General features: G+C 34.8%; 1 protein-coding gene across 50 annotated transcripts in view; it reads left to right on the top strand.

Moving 5' to 3' along the window:
- Nucleotides 1-20,292, top strand: part of LOC106872289 (polypeptide N-acetylgalactosaminyltransferase 1) — a 524,361-nt gene that overhangs the window by 400,043 nt on the left and 104,026 nt on the right. For all 50 annotated transcript variants that reach the window (XM_089355787.1, XM_014919225.3, XM_014919227.3 and 47 more), the window contains one exon: nucleotides 12,497-12,662. In XM_089355787.1, the coding sequence (XP_089211913.1) occupies nucleotides 12,497-12,662 (166 nt within the window). The remainder of the gene's footprint in view (nucleotides 1-12,496; nucleotides 12,663-20,292) is intronic.

A 20,292-nucleotide genomic window follows, 5' to 3' on the forward strand; every position in this document is an offset into this window, starting at 1 on the left:
AAACATTTACATATATACTTGCACTAGGCTTAACTGTTGGAATTACAATAAAAGAAGTTTTTATATATTTGCTCAACTGGCCAAAAGTACTACCCAAACTCCTTCAAATCAGACCCTGTCACTTTTAAGAAATATAGTACAGTACTACATGTACTAAAACAGATGATGTGGAATTAAAAATAAGAACCCTACCCACCCACTTTGTGTGTGTGTGTTTCTTGAGATATCTATGTTTTAGATTACAATTCAGCAAAAAGAAACATTGGCAATTTGAAATTGCTTGTCAACTGCCATCTTTTTTCTGTAACTAGTTGTAACTTTTACACTTGGAGTTTCTTTTTAAAATTCTTTCTGATTTATGTTTTAAAGCATAGCTTAGGTTTAAATGTATTTAACTACCACACATACGTACACACACACACACACACACACACACACACACACACACACACACACATACCACAGTACATTCACCTTGACACACAGACATATATACACACAAGAACACGTGCCTGAAAGCATACATACATACGTACATTTACAGAAAACCATTCATATTCACAAATTTCTAACCCTTTTTAGCATGCAAATGTAAAATTATATATAATAATGCAAAGACACTGTCTCTGTCTATCTATCTTGTTTTCTCTCTGTATGAACTACATCAGTGAGTTTTGTATTGGGTTTGTGCCGCAAAGTTCGTGCCGATTTTTAAAGGAAAGAAAAAGGTCAATAAATACTTGCCATTACATTTTTAATCAACCAAATACGAACCATTTTGTTGTATAATGCGTCTATCTTTCCTTTAACTTGAAAATACCCACTTCCCAGAATTGAGGTGGTTTCATGGCAAATAAGTCGAAAGGTAAGCTACTATAAATCGGCACAAACTTTCCGGACAACCCAATACTATGAATGTCGTTGTGTCTATCTTGTATCCGAGAATTTAGTCTTCTTTGCTATATGCTTCCTTTAAGGTGATGATGTTGATGATTATGTAGACCAGTTCTTGCATAGAAGAGTTGATGGCATTGACTGCACAGTAATATTGGTGGAGGACAAGGTTGATTTTGTCAGGCCTTTCTGTACCTTCATTTAATTTCTTTGTTTTTTCTTTGGGTGACTTTGAGGTTTTTGGTTTCAGTGGTGATGGAAGACCACTACTTCATATGGTCTCAGGCTTGTGTTTCAAACAATTTAGGCTCAAGTCCAGTGGCTTTCAGTATTGTTTTGAGTTGGTCCTTGTTTCTTCGAAAAGTGCAACCCCATAGTCTTTTCCTTCAAGTGAGCTTGCTGAATAAGACTTTGTGTAGGAACCTTGACTCTTCCAACCATGACTATTCCATTCTTGCTACATGTCCTGACCATCAAAAACAGTGTTTCATGGTCAGCAATTCAGTGCTTTAACTGTTGGCTCTTTCTGTTATCTGAACCTATGTCCTTGTTTTACTTAACATTGATCTTGATTTACTGTTTATTTATGCATGCATGCATGAATATTTGTAATTATTGTCAGTGTCTGCCATTGTTGTTGCTGTTCCTTTATCATTAGTTATGGTAGTAAAATTGAAATCTCCTGTGGTACGTACCAATTGAAGCCAAAAAACACATTGGAAATGCCAGCATGTCTGCTGTAGACAACTCCACCACAGTTATGTGATGTAGATAGATAGGAAAAGGATGGATGGACGGAAGGATAGATAGTTTAAAAGCTGGGTACAACTAGCAAAAAGTCATTAACTTTCAGTGGAAGTATATCAAAGATGTAACCAAAATGTTAATACTTTTATTATCAAAATGTAAACGTTAATGAAAGAAATTATATACACAAACATTTCTGTTCATTATATACTTTAATTATTCAGTATCAAGCGTAAATTAATAAATGATCAATGCTGATAATATAAATGAAAAGTCACTGAATCAGTTAGAATATTGTCAAATGCATCACCAGCAGTTTAAACCTTTCATTACTGTATTTATGTTGAGATGATCAGTGTTTCTTTCAATTAATTTTAAATATAACAAAGAATTTAGTAAAATAACTTACTTATCATTAAGCTAGTGTTATGAACATAAATTGTGACAAAGGTTTGGTGGAAGATTTTAATTCAAAGCTTACGAAAACCAGACATTTGTACTACAGAGCCAGAGGCAGTTTCAGCTGGGATATCGAAAGATTTAATGAAATAATTTAGGCCACATGAATTAATTGAAATGGCTGGTATGCATTGTAGAATGAACATATTTGTTAAAACAGAATTATTCCTTAATGAAAGTATTCACATTCTGGATTATGTCTTAATATCCTTCTTTTATTGGCAGTGGATAACAGTAAAATGACAGGACCCATGTTTGCCATTTGTGTTGAAAATAAGAGTATTTGGGGTGGGGGGTTCAAGAAGGGTGTGTGTATGTGTACATAATTAAAGATATAAACATACCTAAATGAAAGATAATTATTCTTCCTTTTCACCCCAAATCAGTCATGTTGTGAGGAAAAATATAATATTGGTTTCAAATTTTGACACAAGGTCAGCAATTTCAGTAGGTAGGTGGGGGACTAAGTCGATTAAATCAATCCCCAGTGCTCAACTGATACTTTTTTGAAAAGATGAAGGGCAAAGTCAACTCCAGCGACATCTGAACCAAGAACATTAAGACAAACAAATTGCTGGTAAGCATTTTGCCTGGCTTGCTAACAATTCTGCCATCTTGTCACTTTTTCAAATTTTGGCACAAGGTCAGTAATTTTGGGGGAGGGGGTTAAGTTGATTACATCAACAATTTCAGTAGCTGGGTGGGGACTAAGTCGATTAAATCAACCCCCAGGGCTCAACAAAAGGATGAAAGGCAAAGTTGACCATGGTGGAATTTGAACTCAGAACGTAAACATGGATGAAATGCTGCTAAGCATTTTGCCTGGCATGCTAACCACTCTGCCACTTCACTGCCTTTGAGGAGGAATATAATATCACAACTAGAAAATTCATTGATGACACATACATTATTATATTAATGACACTGTGTATGTTTAGTTTTTTGTGGTTTTTTAAAAAGTTTTTTAGTTCGTTTTTTTTTTTTTTTTTTTTTTTTTTGTTGATTCTTGTGAATCAAGTTATTTCATTTGCTGAAAAGATTGAGATAAATCCAGTTTTATTTCTTTGCTTATACCATACAACCAGATGGTAAAACAGTTGCACAACTGTTTTTCTATTTGATGTGTGTATATATATATATTATATATATATATGTGGACAGATGAGGAATGGACTGGCAGGTGGTTGCTCACTTGTGCAAATACACAAATAAAATGATATTAAAAGCAAATTGACAATATCTGGAGGGATTTTTTTTTTTTGTACTGTTATTTATATAAAAAAAAATCAGTTAAAATTTTGCTTTGATTCTTGGCATCGTTGATACAAGAACACACCTTACATGATGTGGACATCTTTCACCTGATTTTCATTAAATATTTTCCAGCGAGTTGAAGAAATATCGACTTCAAATGAATGAACAGTTCTCTAAGAATATTCTCAACTGCCCCTACCAAATTCCAGAAGTTGCTGGAATTCTCAATAGCATATTTAATATTGATTGGATTAATCCAGCTTGAAAAAGTTTTCCTTTCTTTTTAGCATGCATTCTTTTTAAACACTTTCTCTCTTTCTCTCTCTCTCCCCTATATATATATATATATATATATATATATATATATATATTTCGCATCCTAACCGATGTATCTATCTAGTTTCACATTCTGAAAAGATTCACTAAAACTAGTAAATCGAAATGATCATAAATGCTACCATCATTTTTGATTCCTTCTTCTTTATCTAATTAAATTAAAGGCATACCAGCGAAAACGACTTTCCCCTTGTTATTACATCCATTTTCTTCACCTATATATACATATATATGTAACTACATGTGAATCGTTGGCGATTTTCTTCCCCCATCTTCCTTTCTATTGGACTTTCCTCTGTTTCCAAAGAAGAGCGTCTGCTCAAAACGTTAAACCATCTTTCTTTCCTTCCCTGAGCATCTGCTAATACTTTACACATACCTCGTACTCGCGTTGTTGTCTTTTTGTTTGTTCTTCTTTTTGGGATTTACTATATATATATATATATATATATATATATATATATATATATATATATATAATCGTCATTTAATGTTTGCTTTCCATACATTTAAACCTAAGCTATGCTTTAAAACATAAATCAGAAAGAATTTTAAAAAGAAACTCCAAGTGTAAAAGTTACAACTAGTTACAGAAAAAAGATGGCAGTTGACAAGCAATTTCAAATTGTCAATGTTTCTTTTTGCTGAATTGTAATCTAAAACATAGATATCTCAAGAAACACACACACAGTTTGACTGTGACTGGCAAGCAAGCCAGGAGGCTGCACCAGGCACCAATCTGATTTGGCAAGCTTTCTACAACTGGATGCCCTATATATATATATATATACACTTTTATTTGAAAGAGTTACTCTGCTATCTAATTAGGCAAAGAAAAGTTTGCTCTTGATTACATTAAGTTTTATTGATTCTTGAGTAGATTTGTTGTTAGTAAGGTAGGGATAAGAATGCAGTTATAGAGATACAATCCTGACTGGATTGAATTTAACCCTTTAGTATTCAGATCACTCTGTCAGATATGTTTATTTACTTTGTTTTGAATTAGTGATGCATTATCTCATAGCTTCAAAATTTTGATGATGTGATAGCTTATTTTAGAATGGCTTTGTAGGGAAGGTGTAAGAGGTTGGATATGGCCAGTTTAAATGCTAAAGGATTAAAGTCCTGCTGGGGTTGATTTTGTTTTATACTTTTCCATAAGTTAATAAAAATATATCTCAGAAGTATACTGGTATCCATTCTAATTAGTTTTACACTTTGTTTATTAGTGTATTGAGTTTTTAACCTGATGTTAATTAGAATTACTTTCATTGATATATTGATTGATCTTGAAAAATATGAAATTTTACCGACCCTGATGCTTTATCCTCCTCCCTCACTTTGTACCCTCACCTCTTTCATGATTTACATCTCTTCATCACTAATAATACCTCCTCCTCCCCATCTCATCTCTTTACTACCATGGTAGCCTGCATCATCCACTTCACTCTGACTCCATCTTGTCATTCTTTTGGACCACATATATATGTTGGAGACAGTATTGGACTACCATCACCACAACCAGCCCCACCAAATTCTAGTTTCACCTTACTGTACTACCAACCAAAAAACTCACTTGTGGGTCACCTCAGTTGCTACTCATACCTCCATCCTCCTGCAAAAATCATGCTACATAGTGGTAGTAACAATGGTGTTTTGCTACCGTGAGACAGAAGTAAAGCAAAAAAAAAAACCACTCAAATAAACATAGCTTAACCTTTTAGTGTTCACATTATTCTGCCATAATTAATGCTTTTTTATCCACATTGTTTTGAACTAATCATGCATTATCTTGTAGCTATGAGATTTTGATGAGGTAGCTGTTAATTTTTAAAATGTTATTGTAGGGTTGGTGTGAAAGACTAGATCTGATCAGTTTGAACATAGAATAGGCAGAATACTTTTGGCTGGATATGGTCGGTTTAAATGCTAAAGGGTTAATAATTAGATCGCATTTGTGAATAGCAAAGCTTTGTCTCTCAGCCAGCTAGCTTATCTGATAGCAAATGTCTAAGAATTTGGTTTCATGTGGTAAAAATTAGTAACTATCTGGAAAATATTTTGAGGCTTGAAATGAAGCCCAGTCTTTGAAATGCAGCTTTTGCTATGTGTAGGCTGTAAGATTTCTTCAATAAAATTTTAAGATTAATCTCTCTATTGTAGTTTTTATAGTCCCGGGGCAACTCTAATTTGTCAATTCCATGATGAAAAGTGTATTCCAGTTATGACCATCTCCTCTTTTTGTAGGTCTAGGATATCTGTTTGTCGGTCCTTTTTTTTCTTTTCTTTTTAAGATGATAGGACACAATTTAAAAGAATTTTGGCTGCAAGTCACATGACTGTGTTGGCTTTTGTAGTTGTTTTTTAATTGATATTTGAATAGGAATTGTTTAATGTCAAAAGAATCATTTGATATTTCTGTAGCCATTATATCTGAATGCAAAACATAAAAAAAAAAACAAGAATTAATTATATCTGGATGCAAATACTTTTTTTCGTTTATTCCTTACCATATCCACTATCATGAAGATATTTATTTTATGAAAGTTCTTCTTGCTAATGTTAATCCATTGAATCATTACCAGAAAATAGGTGACTTAAGTTGATAACTTTATATTAAGTTAACCATTTAGCATTTAGATTTCTCAGTCATATGTAATGCTTATTTATTCATATTGTTTTGAATTAATTTTGCACTACCTTGTAGCTTTAATATCTCAGTGACATGATTGTCTATTATTAGAATAATATTGTGGAGTAAGTGTAAGAGGCCAGATCTGGCCACTTTGAAACTAAAACAGGTAGATTATTTTGGCCAGATATGGCTGGTTTAAATGCTAAAGAGTTAAAGCAAAACAAAGAATAGTAATTTTCTATTCACCAAACAGTTTTAAACTTTAAAGGTATCATTTATTGAATGCAAACCTCAGGTGAAGACAAATTAGAATTAACAGTCACTTTTGAATAAAGAGTATAGATTCAAATTGGGCCACATGATTAGATAATATAAGAGCAAAAAAAAAGTATTTTAATAAAGCATTCAACTTGATTTACCCAGTGACATACATTCTAAAATGTCTGATATGGAAAATATACAGTTGACCAGCTTCACTTGGACAAATCCAAGTTGACTCCACAAAACAATCAAAATAGATTTCCTGGCTATTATTGGTAATTTCAATAAATAGATAAATGTCTGCACTATATTACTCAATGCCAAAGATTCTGAAATGAATATTTGCTTTGGAAAACAAATAGAAAGTAGTTGAAGATTTAGTAAAAATGATTTCTGTATTACCTGGCTTGAGGACGACAACATTCTGCTTTCTTAGAAAGCCAAAAGTTTTGCAGTTGTTTACTTTAATCACCATATCACTTAAGTGCATGCATGCATGCACACAAAGGTGCATGCATGTGGTTTCTGGTTCAGTCTCACTGCAGTTTCTTAGACCAGTGCCTTCCACAGTAGCCTCTGGTTGATCAAAGGCTTGTGAATGGATTTGCTAGAGAAAATGTGTATTTGTACGTATGTATGTATGTTTCTTTGTTAGCATTTATGCTTCACTGCACATCAGCTATGGGTTGTGATGCTGTTGCCATTTTGCCTGGCAACAGATCTATTGTTTTTGTGCCTTTGCATATGCATAAAATATGAAATGTCTCACTTGGAAACAGGTAAGGATTAGCCACTAAAAGGATGTCTGACTTGTCACTCATGTTAGGATTGGAAGTGTCTACTATAGCCATGGGTCAACTAAAACCTTGTAAGTGGATTTAGTAGATGGATATTGAAAGAAGCATGTCATGTATGTTCTCCACTACTGCTTGACAACCAGTGTTGGTTTGTTTATGTTCTCATAACTTAGAGTTCAGCAAAAGAGACTACTAGAATAAGTACTGGAGTTAAAAAATAAAACAGCTAAACCCTTCAAGGCAGTGCCCCAACATGACAACTGTTCAGTAACTGAAGCAAGTAAAAGATCTCTCTTTCTCTCTCTCTCTCTCTCTCTCTCTCTCTCTCTCTCTCTCTCTCTCTCTCTCTCTCTTCACTCACACACACACACACACACATGTGCGCACACACTGGCTCAAGAATCATTCCTCATTTTAAGATAAATTCTTGTTAATGTTCTCATCTCTAGAAATTTACTTCTGTCATTCACTTTTATTCTTTTTTGTAAATGATAAAGCAAGTTGTTTCATTTTTTCATGTGAAAATATATTAGAGTACATTAGATTTAACTCAGAGTTGTTGTTGCTTAATCTCAGTTAAACTTTGAATAAGCCAATATTAATGGCATACTTCCCAGCACAGGGTTTAGAATTTGTGAGGTTATTAATGCTGAGGCTATTTTTGCATTCTTTTTGCATTTGTGATGGTGAAGTGTGCTAATCACTGTAAGATGAATAAGGAACTAAAAGAGAAAGCTATTTGTGTTTATTGTACCAACTGATAAATGTGCCACCAGAGATGTTCCTCATGGTGTTAGACTTCTGGGTTTCCACTGAGAAACTTCTTTCACTTGTCCTCTCTCACACACAGTGGCAGTACATGAAAGAAAGTGGAATAAGGATCAATGCGTGAAATGATATTAACAAAGCACTAACTTTTGATGTATAAACATATATATATATATATATATATATATATATATATATATATATATATATATATATATATATATATATATGTGTGTATATATATATATATATGTGTGTATATATATATATATATTTGGTATATAGTCATAATTTATACATCTCATTACAGTGCTCATTCACACTAACAGCTCACAGTTATTGATATGGCTTTTCTAAATGAAATTTAAATGCCTATTCAGCATATTTTTATTTTCTATTGCAATGGCTATTATACTATACCCATCATTTTCATTTTGAGGAGTTAATACTTTTCTTTCTATAATGAAACTGGACCTGATCTGGGGGTGATATGCTCACTCCATCATTGACTGATTAGAGTGGCACTTTGCCGAAGTGATGTCAAACTTTAGAGAGAATAGATTTTATATTAATCATGCTAGGCAGAGTCTGGCGGCAATTCTTTTAATTAATACATGTCTATGAATAGATCAAGTGACTGCAATTGTTAGGTTTATAAAGCAACTTTGATTCTGAATGTTTTTTTTCTTTTTTTTATTGCTATTCATGTTCAGTATTTCTGTATGGATTACACTATTTTCTATTTCTTTTAACAATTATATTTTCATTGTGAAAATAATTTTAAAAAATCTTTTTGTTTGACATATTTTGTGTTAGCAGAAGAAAAAAACCCGGTCATTTTAGATCTAATTCCAGCCTATTTTAGATTGCTTTGCCTATGTAACAAAATAAAAGTAAGTTCTGTTGTTAAAACAAGGGTAAAATATCTCCCAAGAAATCTGAAATGGTCATACTTTCAGCACAAAAAAGGTTTAGTAATTTCAGATGTAAACAATATCCCAATTTGCTATCAAAGCAATTTGTCATTCTGTTATTTTCTCAGTAAAAGTGATTTTTATGGGACGCATAAGGATGATTTGAAAAATATGCTTTTTTTTTTGTTGTTGTTTTTTTCTTATATTGATATTGAATGTTGACATTATATGAATAATTTGTTTTAAGTCTGACTAGCTGATGAAATGTTATATCCATTGTCAGCATTTATTTCTTTTTTGATTTTTGCCTACATAAAAAGTTAATTTTTGCATTTTTAAACATGATTAAATGTCTCCCAGAAGATATGAAAATGGTTATATTTTCAATGTGAAAAAGTTCAGTAATCTGTGATGTGATTAATATATACAAATAGACACATACATACACACACACACACACACACATATACATACATATATATATATGATGTGTGTGTTTATATATATATATATATATAATGTGTGTTTATATATGTATATATATGTACATATATATGTGTATGTGTGTATGTATATATATATATATATATATATATATATATCTTTCCTCTAGACTCTTTGATCTCTTTTGTCAAATCTTTCCATCCTGCCCTCCACTTCTGCGCTATTTCCAATACCTCAGTCGCCTTTCTCGACATTTTGGTCAGCATTCATCACTCCACTCTCACTACCACCATCCACTACAAACACACAGACTCACACTCATACCTCAACTTCTACTCCTCCCACCCTGAACACACCAAGCTCTCCATCTCCTATTCCCAATTCCTTCGTCTACTCAGGCTCTGCTGTGACAACCATGACTTTGAGACTCAGTGTCAACTCATGGCTTACCACTTCATCCTACGTGGATATCCCCTCACCACTATCCACTCCACCCTTGCCTGAGCATATTCCTTGGACTGTGCATCTGCTCTCTCCCTCTGCACCCGCCCTGCTGTCACCCATCTCCCGTTTCCCTTCACCTACCACCCTACATCCAACGCACCATTCTTCTAGCCTTCCAGCGACCCCAGTCCGACCCCTTTACTTCACACATCTTCCCTAACCGACCCCTCCCCTCCTTCATTCGAGCCCACAACTTACAAGACCTCTTGGTCCATTGCTTCTCCCCTAACCCAACCTCCCAACCTGGCTCATTTCTCTGCTCCCGCCCACGCATCCGCACTTGCTCTCACCTCTCCAAGACCACCCTCCTCACAGGCACCCATCATTCACCCTATCATATCACTGACTCCTTCACTTGCTCTCTCTGTCCTTGTCTATATATCAGTCAAACAGGACGCCACTTGGCTGACTGGTTCGTGGAACACCTCCGAGACATCTGACTCGACAATGACACCCTGGCCCCATGCCATTTTCACTCTACCGGTCACTCTTTACAACACCTGTCTGTGTTCGGATTGTCCTTGCACAGGGGCCATCCGGACTCCTGTCTTCATTGTGAGCAGGGATTACTCTTCTCTCTTCACTCCTTTGTGCCACATGGTCTCAACTCTCTTCTCTTCTTCGTCTAACCCTCCTCCTCTCTTCCTTTCACACCTACTTCCTACCACCCACCTCTCCTCACTCCTACCCACCTTCTCCCTTCCACCCTCTCCCTTTATCACCCCACCCCTACACATTCCAACACCACCATCCCTATTCATCCCACCCCGCCCTTCCCCCCACTCTCGCCTCCCCCACACCCCAACACCACTACACCACACACCACCATACCACACCATCCCACACACACTAGCACTGACCACTTCCCAGCACCTACACCTACACATGCACACACACACACACACACACACACACACACACACGCATCAATGTCACCAGCCCCCTTCCACACGCACATACACACTCTCACACCTTCGTTTCGGGATCACCACTACTGTATTGTCCCTGTTTATTCTTGTGTTACTTTCTGTCAAAGATCATAAGCTTGAAATGTAAAAGACTTTCTCACTTCCCGAGCATTAAACTAATACATCTGTTTGTTGTTTACACACCCATATTCGTCTTTTTTTTTTTTGTAAATTCTCACTGTGTATATATATATATATAATTATATATCTACATATATTTATCTATCTACTTACATTCATATATATATATATATATATATATGAATGTATGTGTATTTCTCAATGTGTACAAATAACATGGAAAAAGTAAACAAATAGTTACCAGTGTAGCAATAATCTCACATAAGTCCCAAGGATGTTACAGCTCCATAAAACAACTTTTCCTAAGATCAAGCAGAGATTCTGCCTGATTTCGCTCATTGTGCTTCATTCCTGGGGTTATATTTCCCTCATGCAACCTGATGTTGGGGAAGTTGCAGTCACCCAACAGAAATTTAGTATTACGTTGATCCAATTATGTTAGTACTTTCTTTTTTCCCACTGAGTCTTTCATCAAATTTTCCATCATGATTTGAGGCATCACGTGGTCTATATATTGTGCATATCACTATATCAAGTTACATTAGATGTACTAAAAGTGTATCACACACAGAGTTCAACTTCGTTAACAAGGTTAATGGTGTGACATCTTTGCGGATGTACATTGCAACTCCACTGTGACTTATTTTTCTTCTATCTATACGGAAGATATGCTACATTGGTAAGTGCATCTCTGCATCATTAATCTCTGCAGATAGATGTGTTTCTGTAAGTGCGATGCATATAGCTTGGGTACATATCTTGGAATATTTACACTTACATCACCAAAATTAATTTTCAGAATTTACCTTATAAAAATGATATTTGAAAATATCTCGTTTCTTTTGCGGTTCAGTGTATATATGTATTATTATAAGGGTAGATTGACATAGTGATTAACTTAAGATTAACTTCACTTTTTTTGAGGCAGTGCATTGCTTTGTAAAACTTACCAATGTAGTCTTGACCTTGAGAACCTTCCACTTATAATAACTACAATATGGGAGCCATCCTGTTTCATTTACTGTATTCTTATGGGAATGAAGATTTTTATGATCCCTGTTACTGTGGGTAATTGTTACTCTCTGTGCTTGGGAGAATTGATTCTTCAGAATTGGAAACTTATCTTACTTTAGAATCCCTCAAAGCTGATGTATTTGTAACAAACTTAAATATCAATCTTTTTGTTTTTGATAAATTGGAAGTTAAATTGACACCATGATATGATAGTAAGATAGTCTATTGATTGACTAAGGTAGGTTTGGATGACATAAAATTATACTATTGTATTATTGATTATCTACAACCACTAGTGTGGTGTGTAAGTTACAGTAGTTCTGCACCACTGAAGCCAATGATTATTTCCAACTTATTAGTACCTTTTTAAATTCATCTTACTGGTTTTATTCTAATTAAATTATTTGCATTTCATTTCAGTTTTGATACCACATGCAGTAGGTCCTGGGGAGTATGGAAAACCAGTCATTGTACCAGCATACAGGCAGCAAGAGTCTAAAGAAAAATTTAAAATTAATCAATTCAATTTAGTGGCTAGTGACATGATATCATTAAATAGATCCCTTCCTGACTACCGCATGGACGGGTAAGTAATTTTCCTGTTCAGACTTATTTAATGCAGCTGTCTAATGCTAGGGGAATGTGTGATTGATCAATTCCAGACATTTTCTTTAAAAAGATCTGAGCACCTGAAATGATTTTTTTGGTTCTGAAGTTAATGGGGAGCATTCTTTTAAGTTAATTAAGAGTGTTGTTCGTAGAGTTATTGTTTAACATCAGATCCGCATTTACCAAACAAATTTCTGATTAAAAGAAATATTTATGGAAGTTAAAAACATTCCCTCTAAATTAAAGAACCATGTGCAAATCATAGAGCAGCAATTGGATTAATCTGAGCCCTTCAATGCTTTTTGTTACCATATATCTTTTGAAACATGCTGCCTTTGCTTCTGTTAATTATGAAAATAATGAAGAATTTAGTAAAATAGGTTTGTCCTTATTAAGCTAATGTTTGAAACATAAATGTATTATAGAACCAGTGGCAGTTTCAAGTGAGTTGGCATCAAAAGGGATTAAGGGCCTTTTATACTTGAAACTACATTCTGAATGATTTTTAAGTAGTTACTTTGGTTTGTGAGTTTCCATGTAAAATAAAGTCCCAGCATTATTCAAAATTGGGAATTTTAAATTCCATTCTACTGGTTGGACTGATTTCCATGAAGTGCAAAATTGAGGTTAGATGACAGAAACATTTCACATTGGTAAGCATTTAATCTCATGATGTGTTATTTTGTTGATGGTACAATAAGAAAAAAAACTGACAACATTATCATTGATAGTGAAGAAAATACTGTGTTACAAGTACACATGGGTGTTGACTACTGCTCATCCATATACGTCTTCTCTATTATTTATTTCTTTATTGCCCACACGAGGCTAAACATAGAGGGGACAAACAAGGACAGACAAAGGGATCAAGTTGATTACATAGACCCTAGTGCGTAACTGGTACTTATACATAGCCTTGGTTCTTGAAGAGTGCTATGTAGCTATCTTTTCTCTTTTACTTGTTTCAGTCATTAAACTGCAGCAATGCTGGGGCACCACCTTGAACAGTTTAGTCACACATATCAGCCCCAGTACTTATTTTTTTTCTAAGACTGGTACTTATTCAGTCAATCCTTTTTGCTGAAGTGCTAAGTTACAGGGACATAAACAGCCCACCTCTGGTTGTCAAGCATTGGTGAGAGACAGGCAAAGACACACACACACACACGTCTATATACAATGGGCTTCTCTCTATTTTCATCTACAAATCCATTCACAGGGCTACATATAGTAGAAGACACTTGCCCAAGGTGCCATGCTGTGGTACTGAACTTTGAATCATCATCATCATCATCATCATCGTTTAACGTCTGCTTTCCATGCTAGCATGGGTTGGACGATTTGACTGAGGACTGGTGAAACCGGATGGCAACACCAGCCTCCAATCTGATTTGGCAGAGTTTCTACAGTTGGATGCCCTTCCTAACGCCAACCACTCAGAGAGTGTAGTGGGTGCTTTTACGTGTCACCCGCACGAAGGCCAGTCAGGTACAGTCAGGTACTAGCAACGGCCATGCTCAAAATGGTGTATTTTATGTGCCACCCGCACAAGAGCCAGTCCAGGGGCACTGGCAACGATCTCGCTCGAAAATCCTACGAAGGCCAGTCAGGCAGGGAAAGAAACTTCTTTCTACACAGCCATGCCTGTGCCTAGAGCAATCTACATTTATGACACAAAAGATATGACATGTGCCAACATTTGATTTAATTCAATACGCCAATATATCTTAAATCCATATATATATATATATATATATATATATATATATATGAGTACATTGCCTAATGTTTCCTTTTCTAATTTATAATGGTACAAGGTGAGGCAGAGTGGATGGACATTTTTGAAAAATTAACAAAATCATTAATTTTAGCTGCAAAGAAATTTTATTGACATCAATGTGTTTGTATTGAATTAGCATTTGTCACAATCAAGCATGGAAAATAGCATCCATCATGAGGTGTCTGTTTTCATTGATGCATTTCTGAAGGCATTCTTGGAAGTTCGCCTCCACTCTCTCCAGCATTGCTCTGTCGATTTGGGCGATTTCCATGTGAATAGCTTCCTTCAAATTATCCAATGTACAGGGCTTGTGCACATACACAAGTGCCTTGAAATGACATGGTCACCAAAGAGACGGCAAAGAACTTTCATTGATCTGGCTGTGTGGACCGTTGCCCCATCCTGCTGAAACCACATACATCAAATAGGCATGTTTTCATCATAATTCAGGCACAAAGAAATTGTTTATCTAGATGTAACGCTCGGAGTTCACAGGAACAGCATTTCCATTATTGTCTTCAAAAAAGTAAGGACCAATGATGGTAGCTTTTTCAACAGCACACCAGACCATCACTTTTGGACTGTGCTGTGGTCTTTCTTACAGTTCTCTCAGATTTTCAAGAGCCTAATAAAGACAGTTCTGTTGATTCACCATGCTACTGAGATGAAAATGAGCTTCATCGCTCATTAACAAAATGATGTTGTTCTTTGCCTCAAAAATTGCTTCCATCTGACGTACAAAGTTAAGCTGCTGTGCATAGTCCCATGGTTTCAATTGTTGCCCAATGACAAATTTGTACAGGTGGAAATGCAGGTCTTCATGCAAAATATGCTTTACCGATCGATTACCAATGCCAAGTTCAGTGGAATGCTTTCAAGCAGAGCAATTCAGACTCCATATCAAAGCTTGTCTAATGCGTTCCACATTTCCAGGGTCCATACTGTTTGTGACGCTTCCACCAGTTTCCTATTCATTAGTGTACCTTGTGTACAAAGTGCATTCACCCATCGTAAGATTGTGTTACAGATGGGAACTGCCTGATTTCAGTGAATGCTGAAACTCATGCTGAACTGCTGTGACAGACTTGTTATTCTTCACGTAACTGTCATAAGCTCATAGGCAAACACATGATGCTCTATCATCCACAGTGCCATGGCTTCACTTGAAGGGGAAAAAAATGCTAAGACACCACGGACCGAATGGTACCTGTTGTACGTATCTCCCTTCCGCTGGAGCTGAGTAATATTCATTTCAAAAACGTCCATCCTGTCTTCCCCACCCTGTATGATTTGAGGGAAATCTGATAGCTGCTGTATTTAACAGGTTGCATGCCTGCATAAAGGCCTTGTCTCATTGACCCAAAGGAAACAGTGATGTTATCATGTTGGCCCAGATTAATTGTAATCAAAAAGCTATGAAGAAAGTATTCTATTTCTGACAATCCCATTATTTGTATCGCAGGAACTATATTGTTCAGTATGACATTTAAATGTGTGATTAATGAGAAGTGTGCATCTAACTTCAGTGGGTTGAACTACATTTGACTTGTTGGGTGTGTTTACCAGATCTAACATGGTAAAAGTGTTTGGTGTTAATAAGAGTATTATATTACAATACATCTGTTTATCATTTATTTATACATATATATTGGGTCATCTCATAAATAATGTGATTTTTTTCAATTGCATGAACTAAAAGTCGGAGGAGGTCAAAATAAACTACCTACATCAACTTGCTATAAAAGCAGGTAGTAATTTTACCTTGCACTTAGTGCAAGTTTTGAAGACTGCAGTTCTATTTTTAACAGTTATTATTTCAAAGCTATAATGGACGTGACAAAAGAGCATATTCGGCATATTTTGCTCTATGAGTTCAATAAAGGCAACAACACAACAGAAAATGCGAGGAATATTAATGCAGTATATAGGTATCAGACAATAAGCATAAGCCTGTGTTAATGGTGGTTGGAGAAATTCCAAGCCAGAAACTACAGCCTAGAAGATGAGCCTCATCCTGGAAGATCTGTAAGGCTCGGTGAGGACATCCTGCAAACTCTGGTGGAACAAAATCCCATTGTAGCTGTTGAGGAACTAGCAGAGAAGCTTGGATTTGGTCATTCAACTATTCATTGATACCTGCATACCATTGAAAAGTGTTCTTATATCAGGATAATGCTCACCCACATACAGCAAGGATGACATTCCAAAGGCTGGAGCAGTTTGAATGAGAAATGATGCCACACCCACCATATTCGCCAGACAGATTATCGTTTATTCTACAATCTTCAAAATCATTTGGACAGAAAAAATATTTTTCGTCACGAACAAGTGAATTTGGAAAGAGGGGTCTTGCCATTCTACCAGAAAGATGGAAGAGCATTGTAGAAAATGAGGAGCATATTTTAGATTAAAAAACAACTTTGTTTATCTTAATTTTGAAAAATGAAAGAAGTATTAAAAAACTGCATTATTTATGGCATGACCCAATAGATTTCAGGCGGGGAATAAAAAACAACCTGCAGCAGAAAGGTGTAAAACTGTATAAAGACAAAACAGATCTATTCTACTTTTAATGTTTTAGTTACTAACCCAGCTGTAGCCTCCCCAAAAAATCGTCATTAGTATTATCAAACTGCCCAAAACTGGCTGAAATGACTTATTCGTTATTTAAATGAGAATTTCAGTGGAAATCTCATTAATACATTTGTGCAAACATGGTTTCACTATGTAAACAATTGAGTTGCACTGTCCACCATTAATTGTACATGATATCTGAGTGTTGCGAATTTTTGGAGATTTTTTTTCACTGTGGATGAAAACTGGATACCAGTTTCATGTTGTCAAGCACTGAATTTGAATTCAAAGTATTTTTGAAAGAAAACAGAAAAATATAAGAAAATCTATGGCAAACATAAAAACCACATGTGTGATTATGAATCAGGTATTTCTTTTTCTGAAAGTGAAACAATTCAGACTTCAGTTCTGATAGTGAATAAAAAATGAATTTGTACCTGAATATAGTAAGAATTTAAAAACTTTTTCTTAGTAATTTTTTAGGAAGATATTAGACCTAGCCACAATCTTTTCTTGGAAATGAAACTATTAGACTATTTCTTTTATTTTCTCCTTTGAAGCAATTACTACAAAAATAAATTGTTACACAGAATGTAAACAAAGAAAAAAAAGATATTTTGAGGTTTCTCACATACTTCGAAGAAAGTTAGAAATCCAAGCATTTTTAAGAATACTGTGGGTGTGTGTATGTGTGTGTGTAAATTTGATTTCTAAATTTTTTTTTTTCAAATTTACCTCGTTTTTATTTTTTATTTACCTTTAATTTACCTTCAAAGCATGATTAATTTGGATTGTGAATCATCCTTATTATATGTGTTTCTATGGATTTATATACGTGTGAGTTTATTTCATTTAGGTGATGGCATGTATTTCATTCCTAGTTTTCTTCAAAGACTAATTCTAGTATTTCATTCTGTTTTATCTTTATGTACAATTAAGTTCAACTTATAAGTAATCTAGTAATTTGCACAATTCTTCTCTATTAAAATTTTGTATACTCACTGAATATTAGCTAATAACTCATTTTCTATCCTGATGTTTAAACAAAATTTTAATAATTTTATATTTTGTTGAATTTACTTGTATTTACCTGTATTTAGATTCGCTTTAAGGCAAAAACAATGAAACAGATTTGGTTAAGAACATTTTGTGAAATCAGGTTCCAAAAATCACATTAATATGTTGATAAATATAAAAGTTAAAGTTGTTTTATGAAACCAATCTAAATTCACAATTATTTTAGAATTTAATTGAAATACATAAGGGGTTAGAAATATAATAAAATATTAAGTACTTCTTAATTTGAAATGAGTCTCCTCTCTACCTCTTATTTAATGTATTTTGTTTGAAAATTCACACTTAAATGACAGGGAATACAACCATATTCAACAGATAAGAGAGAATCTTTTCTCCATGTTAACTGCAGTAAATGTGTCTTTACTAGTTGAAATATGTCACAAGCATATTTTAACTAACCTAAAGTTTGCATATATAGATATATGTATATATAAATTATGAGACAACAATGGCTGAGTTAAGAGAGCTTTAGACTAAAGGAACTCTAACCCAGATTCAGTTCCTGGATTAGGCATGTTGATAGAGTTCTGTTTTTTTCTTGCAATTATTACTAATTGATATCTTTATATTTTTCCTTAATTAGCTAGGGTAGATAATAGGAGAGGCTTTTGCTTTGTTTTTGTTTTTTCAAACATGTGTACATGTCAAAGCATAATCAATATTGTAATAAGGTAGTTTCACAGGTGCATTTTGTTTTTTGTATTACCATAATTATTTGAATGTGAACTTACCACAAGGTTAATATCTAAGGCCTTTCTAAATGATGAATTTATGTATCTTGCTGAATCCATGTAGCTTTAAGCTACATCAGTCAGTTACAGATAGAAAATACTTGTATTGTTTTTGTCTACTAAGAATTTACCAGTTAAGTATTGCAATCCACGACAACACATGTAATGTTGTGCAAGATAAACACTCTCTGAAATTCACTTCTTCATGTCAAACAATAAATCCTTGAATGATAAATGCTTAAGAGTATCAGATTGTAAATTGTCTCATGAGATTTTTTTATAACCTTATATGCTTCAAATGTAAGGATTCAATTAATCCAAGGGTCAGCTAAAAAGTTCATAAGCTGACCAAGATACTCTCATGGAATGTGACCAAATGAGGGGTACTTTTCAACATAGTTCTTCTTGCAGTCCACACACTTCTTCCATCAGTGTTGCAGTGCTTTGATCCTATTGGTGAACAAGCTTTCATCCTGTTGGTCACAAAAGTCATCAACACCAGATATGACAACATCATCACTGCGATACTAGCTCCCAGCCAAGTGTATTTTCATGTTGGAGAACAGATAATAGCCAAATCATGAGAATAGGAAGGGTGATCAACCAGTTCAAAGTCACAATCACACGCAGCAGCCACTGAAAGCAAGGACTTAGTTGCTAGAGCATTGTCTTTAATGAAACAAGACTCCTTTTGTCAGTTTCCCTGGGCATTTGGTCTTTATAGCCTTTTGTAACTGCCTCAGCAATTTGGCATAGTACTCTCCATTGATGGTGTGAACTTTTGAAGATAGTCAATAAACACAACTCCTTTTGCATCTTAAAAAACTGAAGCCATCATCTTCTCTGCAGATGTTCTTTATAACAGGTGAGGAGGGGTGTTTCCAGTGCATGGATTGTCTCTTTGTCTCTGGCTCAAAGTGAAGAACCCAACACTCATCTTGGATTAGGAAACATTCAAGGAAACCAGCTGGATATGCCTCAAACAATGTCAGATTTTCCCATTGTGTGATCAGTCTGGTGCACTTTTGATCAGATGTCAGAAGACATGAAACCTACCAAGCAGAAGCCTGTCATGCCAAGTTCATTGTACAGAATTCTAAATTCAGCTGCCCACTTTTGCATTGTTGATAACACTGGAGCATCATCCCCTAATGTAGTAACCATATCAGCATGAATGTCCTTGGGGATTAAACCCATTTTCCTGCAGGTAATTGATAACACCATGATGCCAGATTTTGTTCATCTTCAAGAGAAGCCACTACTAATTACTTTTGAATTCTTCTTTGAACAGTAAGATGTCAGTTTACCTGGAAAGAAACAATACAGTTATTAATAAGAAAAGTTGAAATTAATGCATGTAACATTTCACCATTGTAGCATCACTCCTTTATAATCAACATATGAACTTTTCAACCCACCCTCATACCATAGGGTCTTCTTGGAGC

This window comes from Octopus bimaculoides, chromosome 1, assembly GCF_046866305.1.
Source record: "Octopus bimaculoides isolate indiv1 chromosome 1, ASM4686630v1, whole genome shotgun sequence".
In the NCBI taxonomy this organism is placed as follows: domain Eukaryota; kingdom Metazoa; phylum Mollusca; class Cephalopoda; order Octopoda; family Octopodidae; genus Octopus; species Octopus bimaculoides.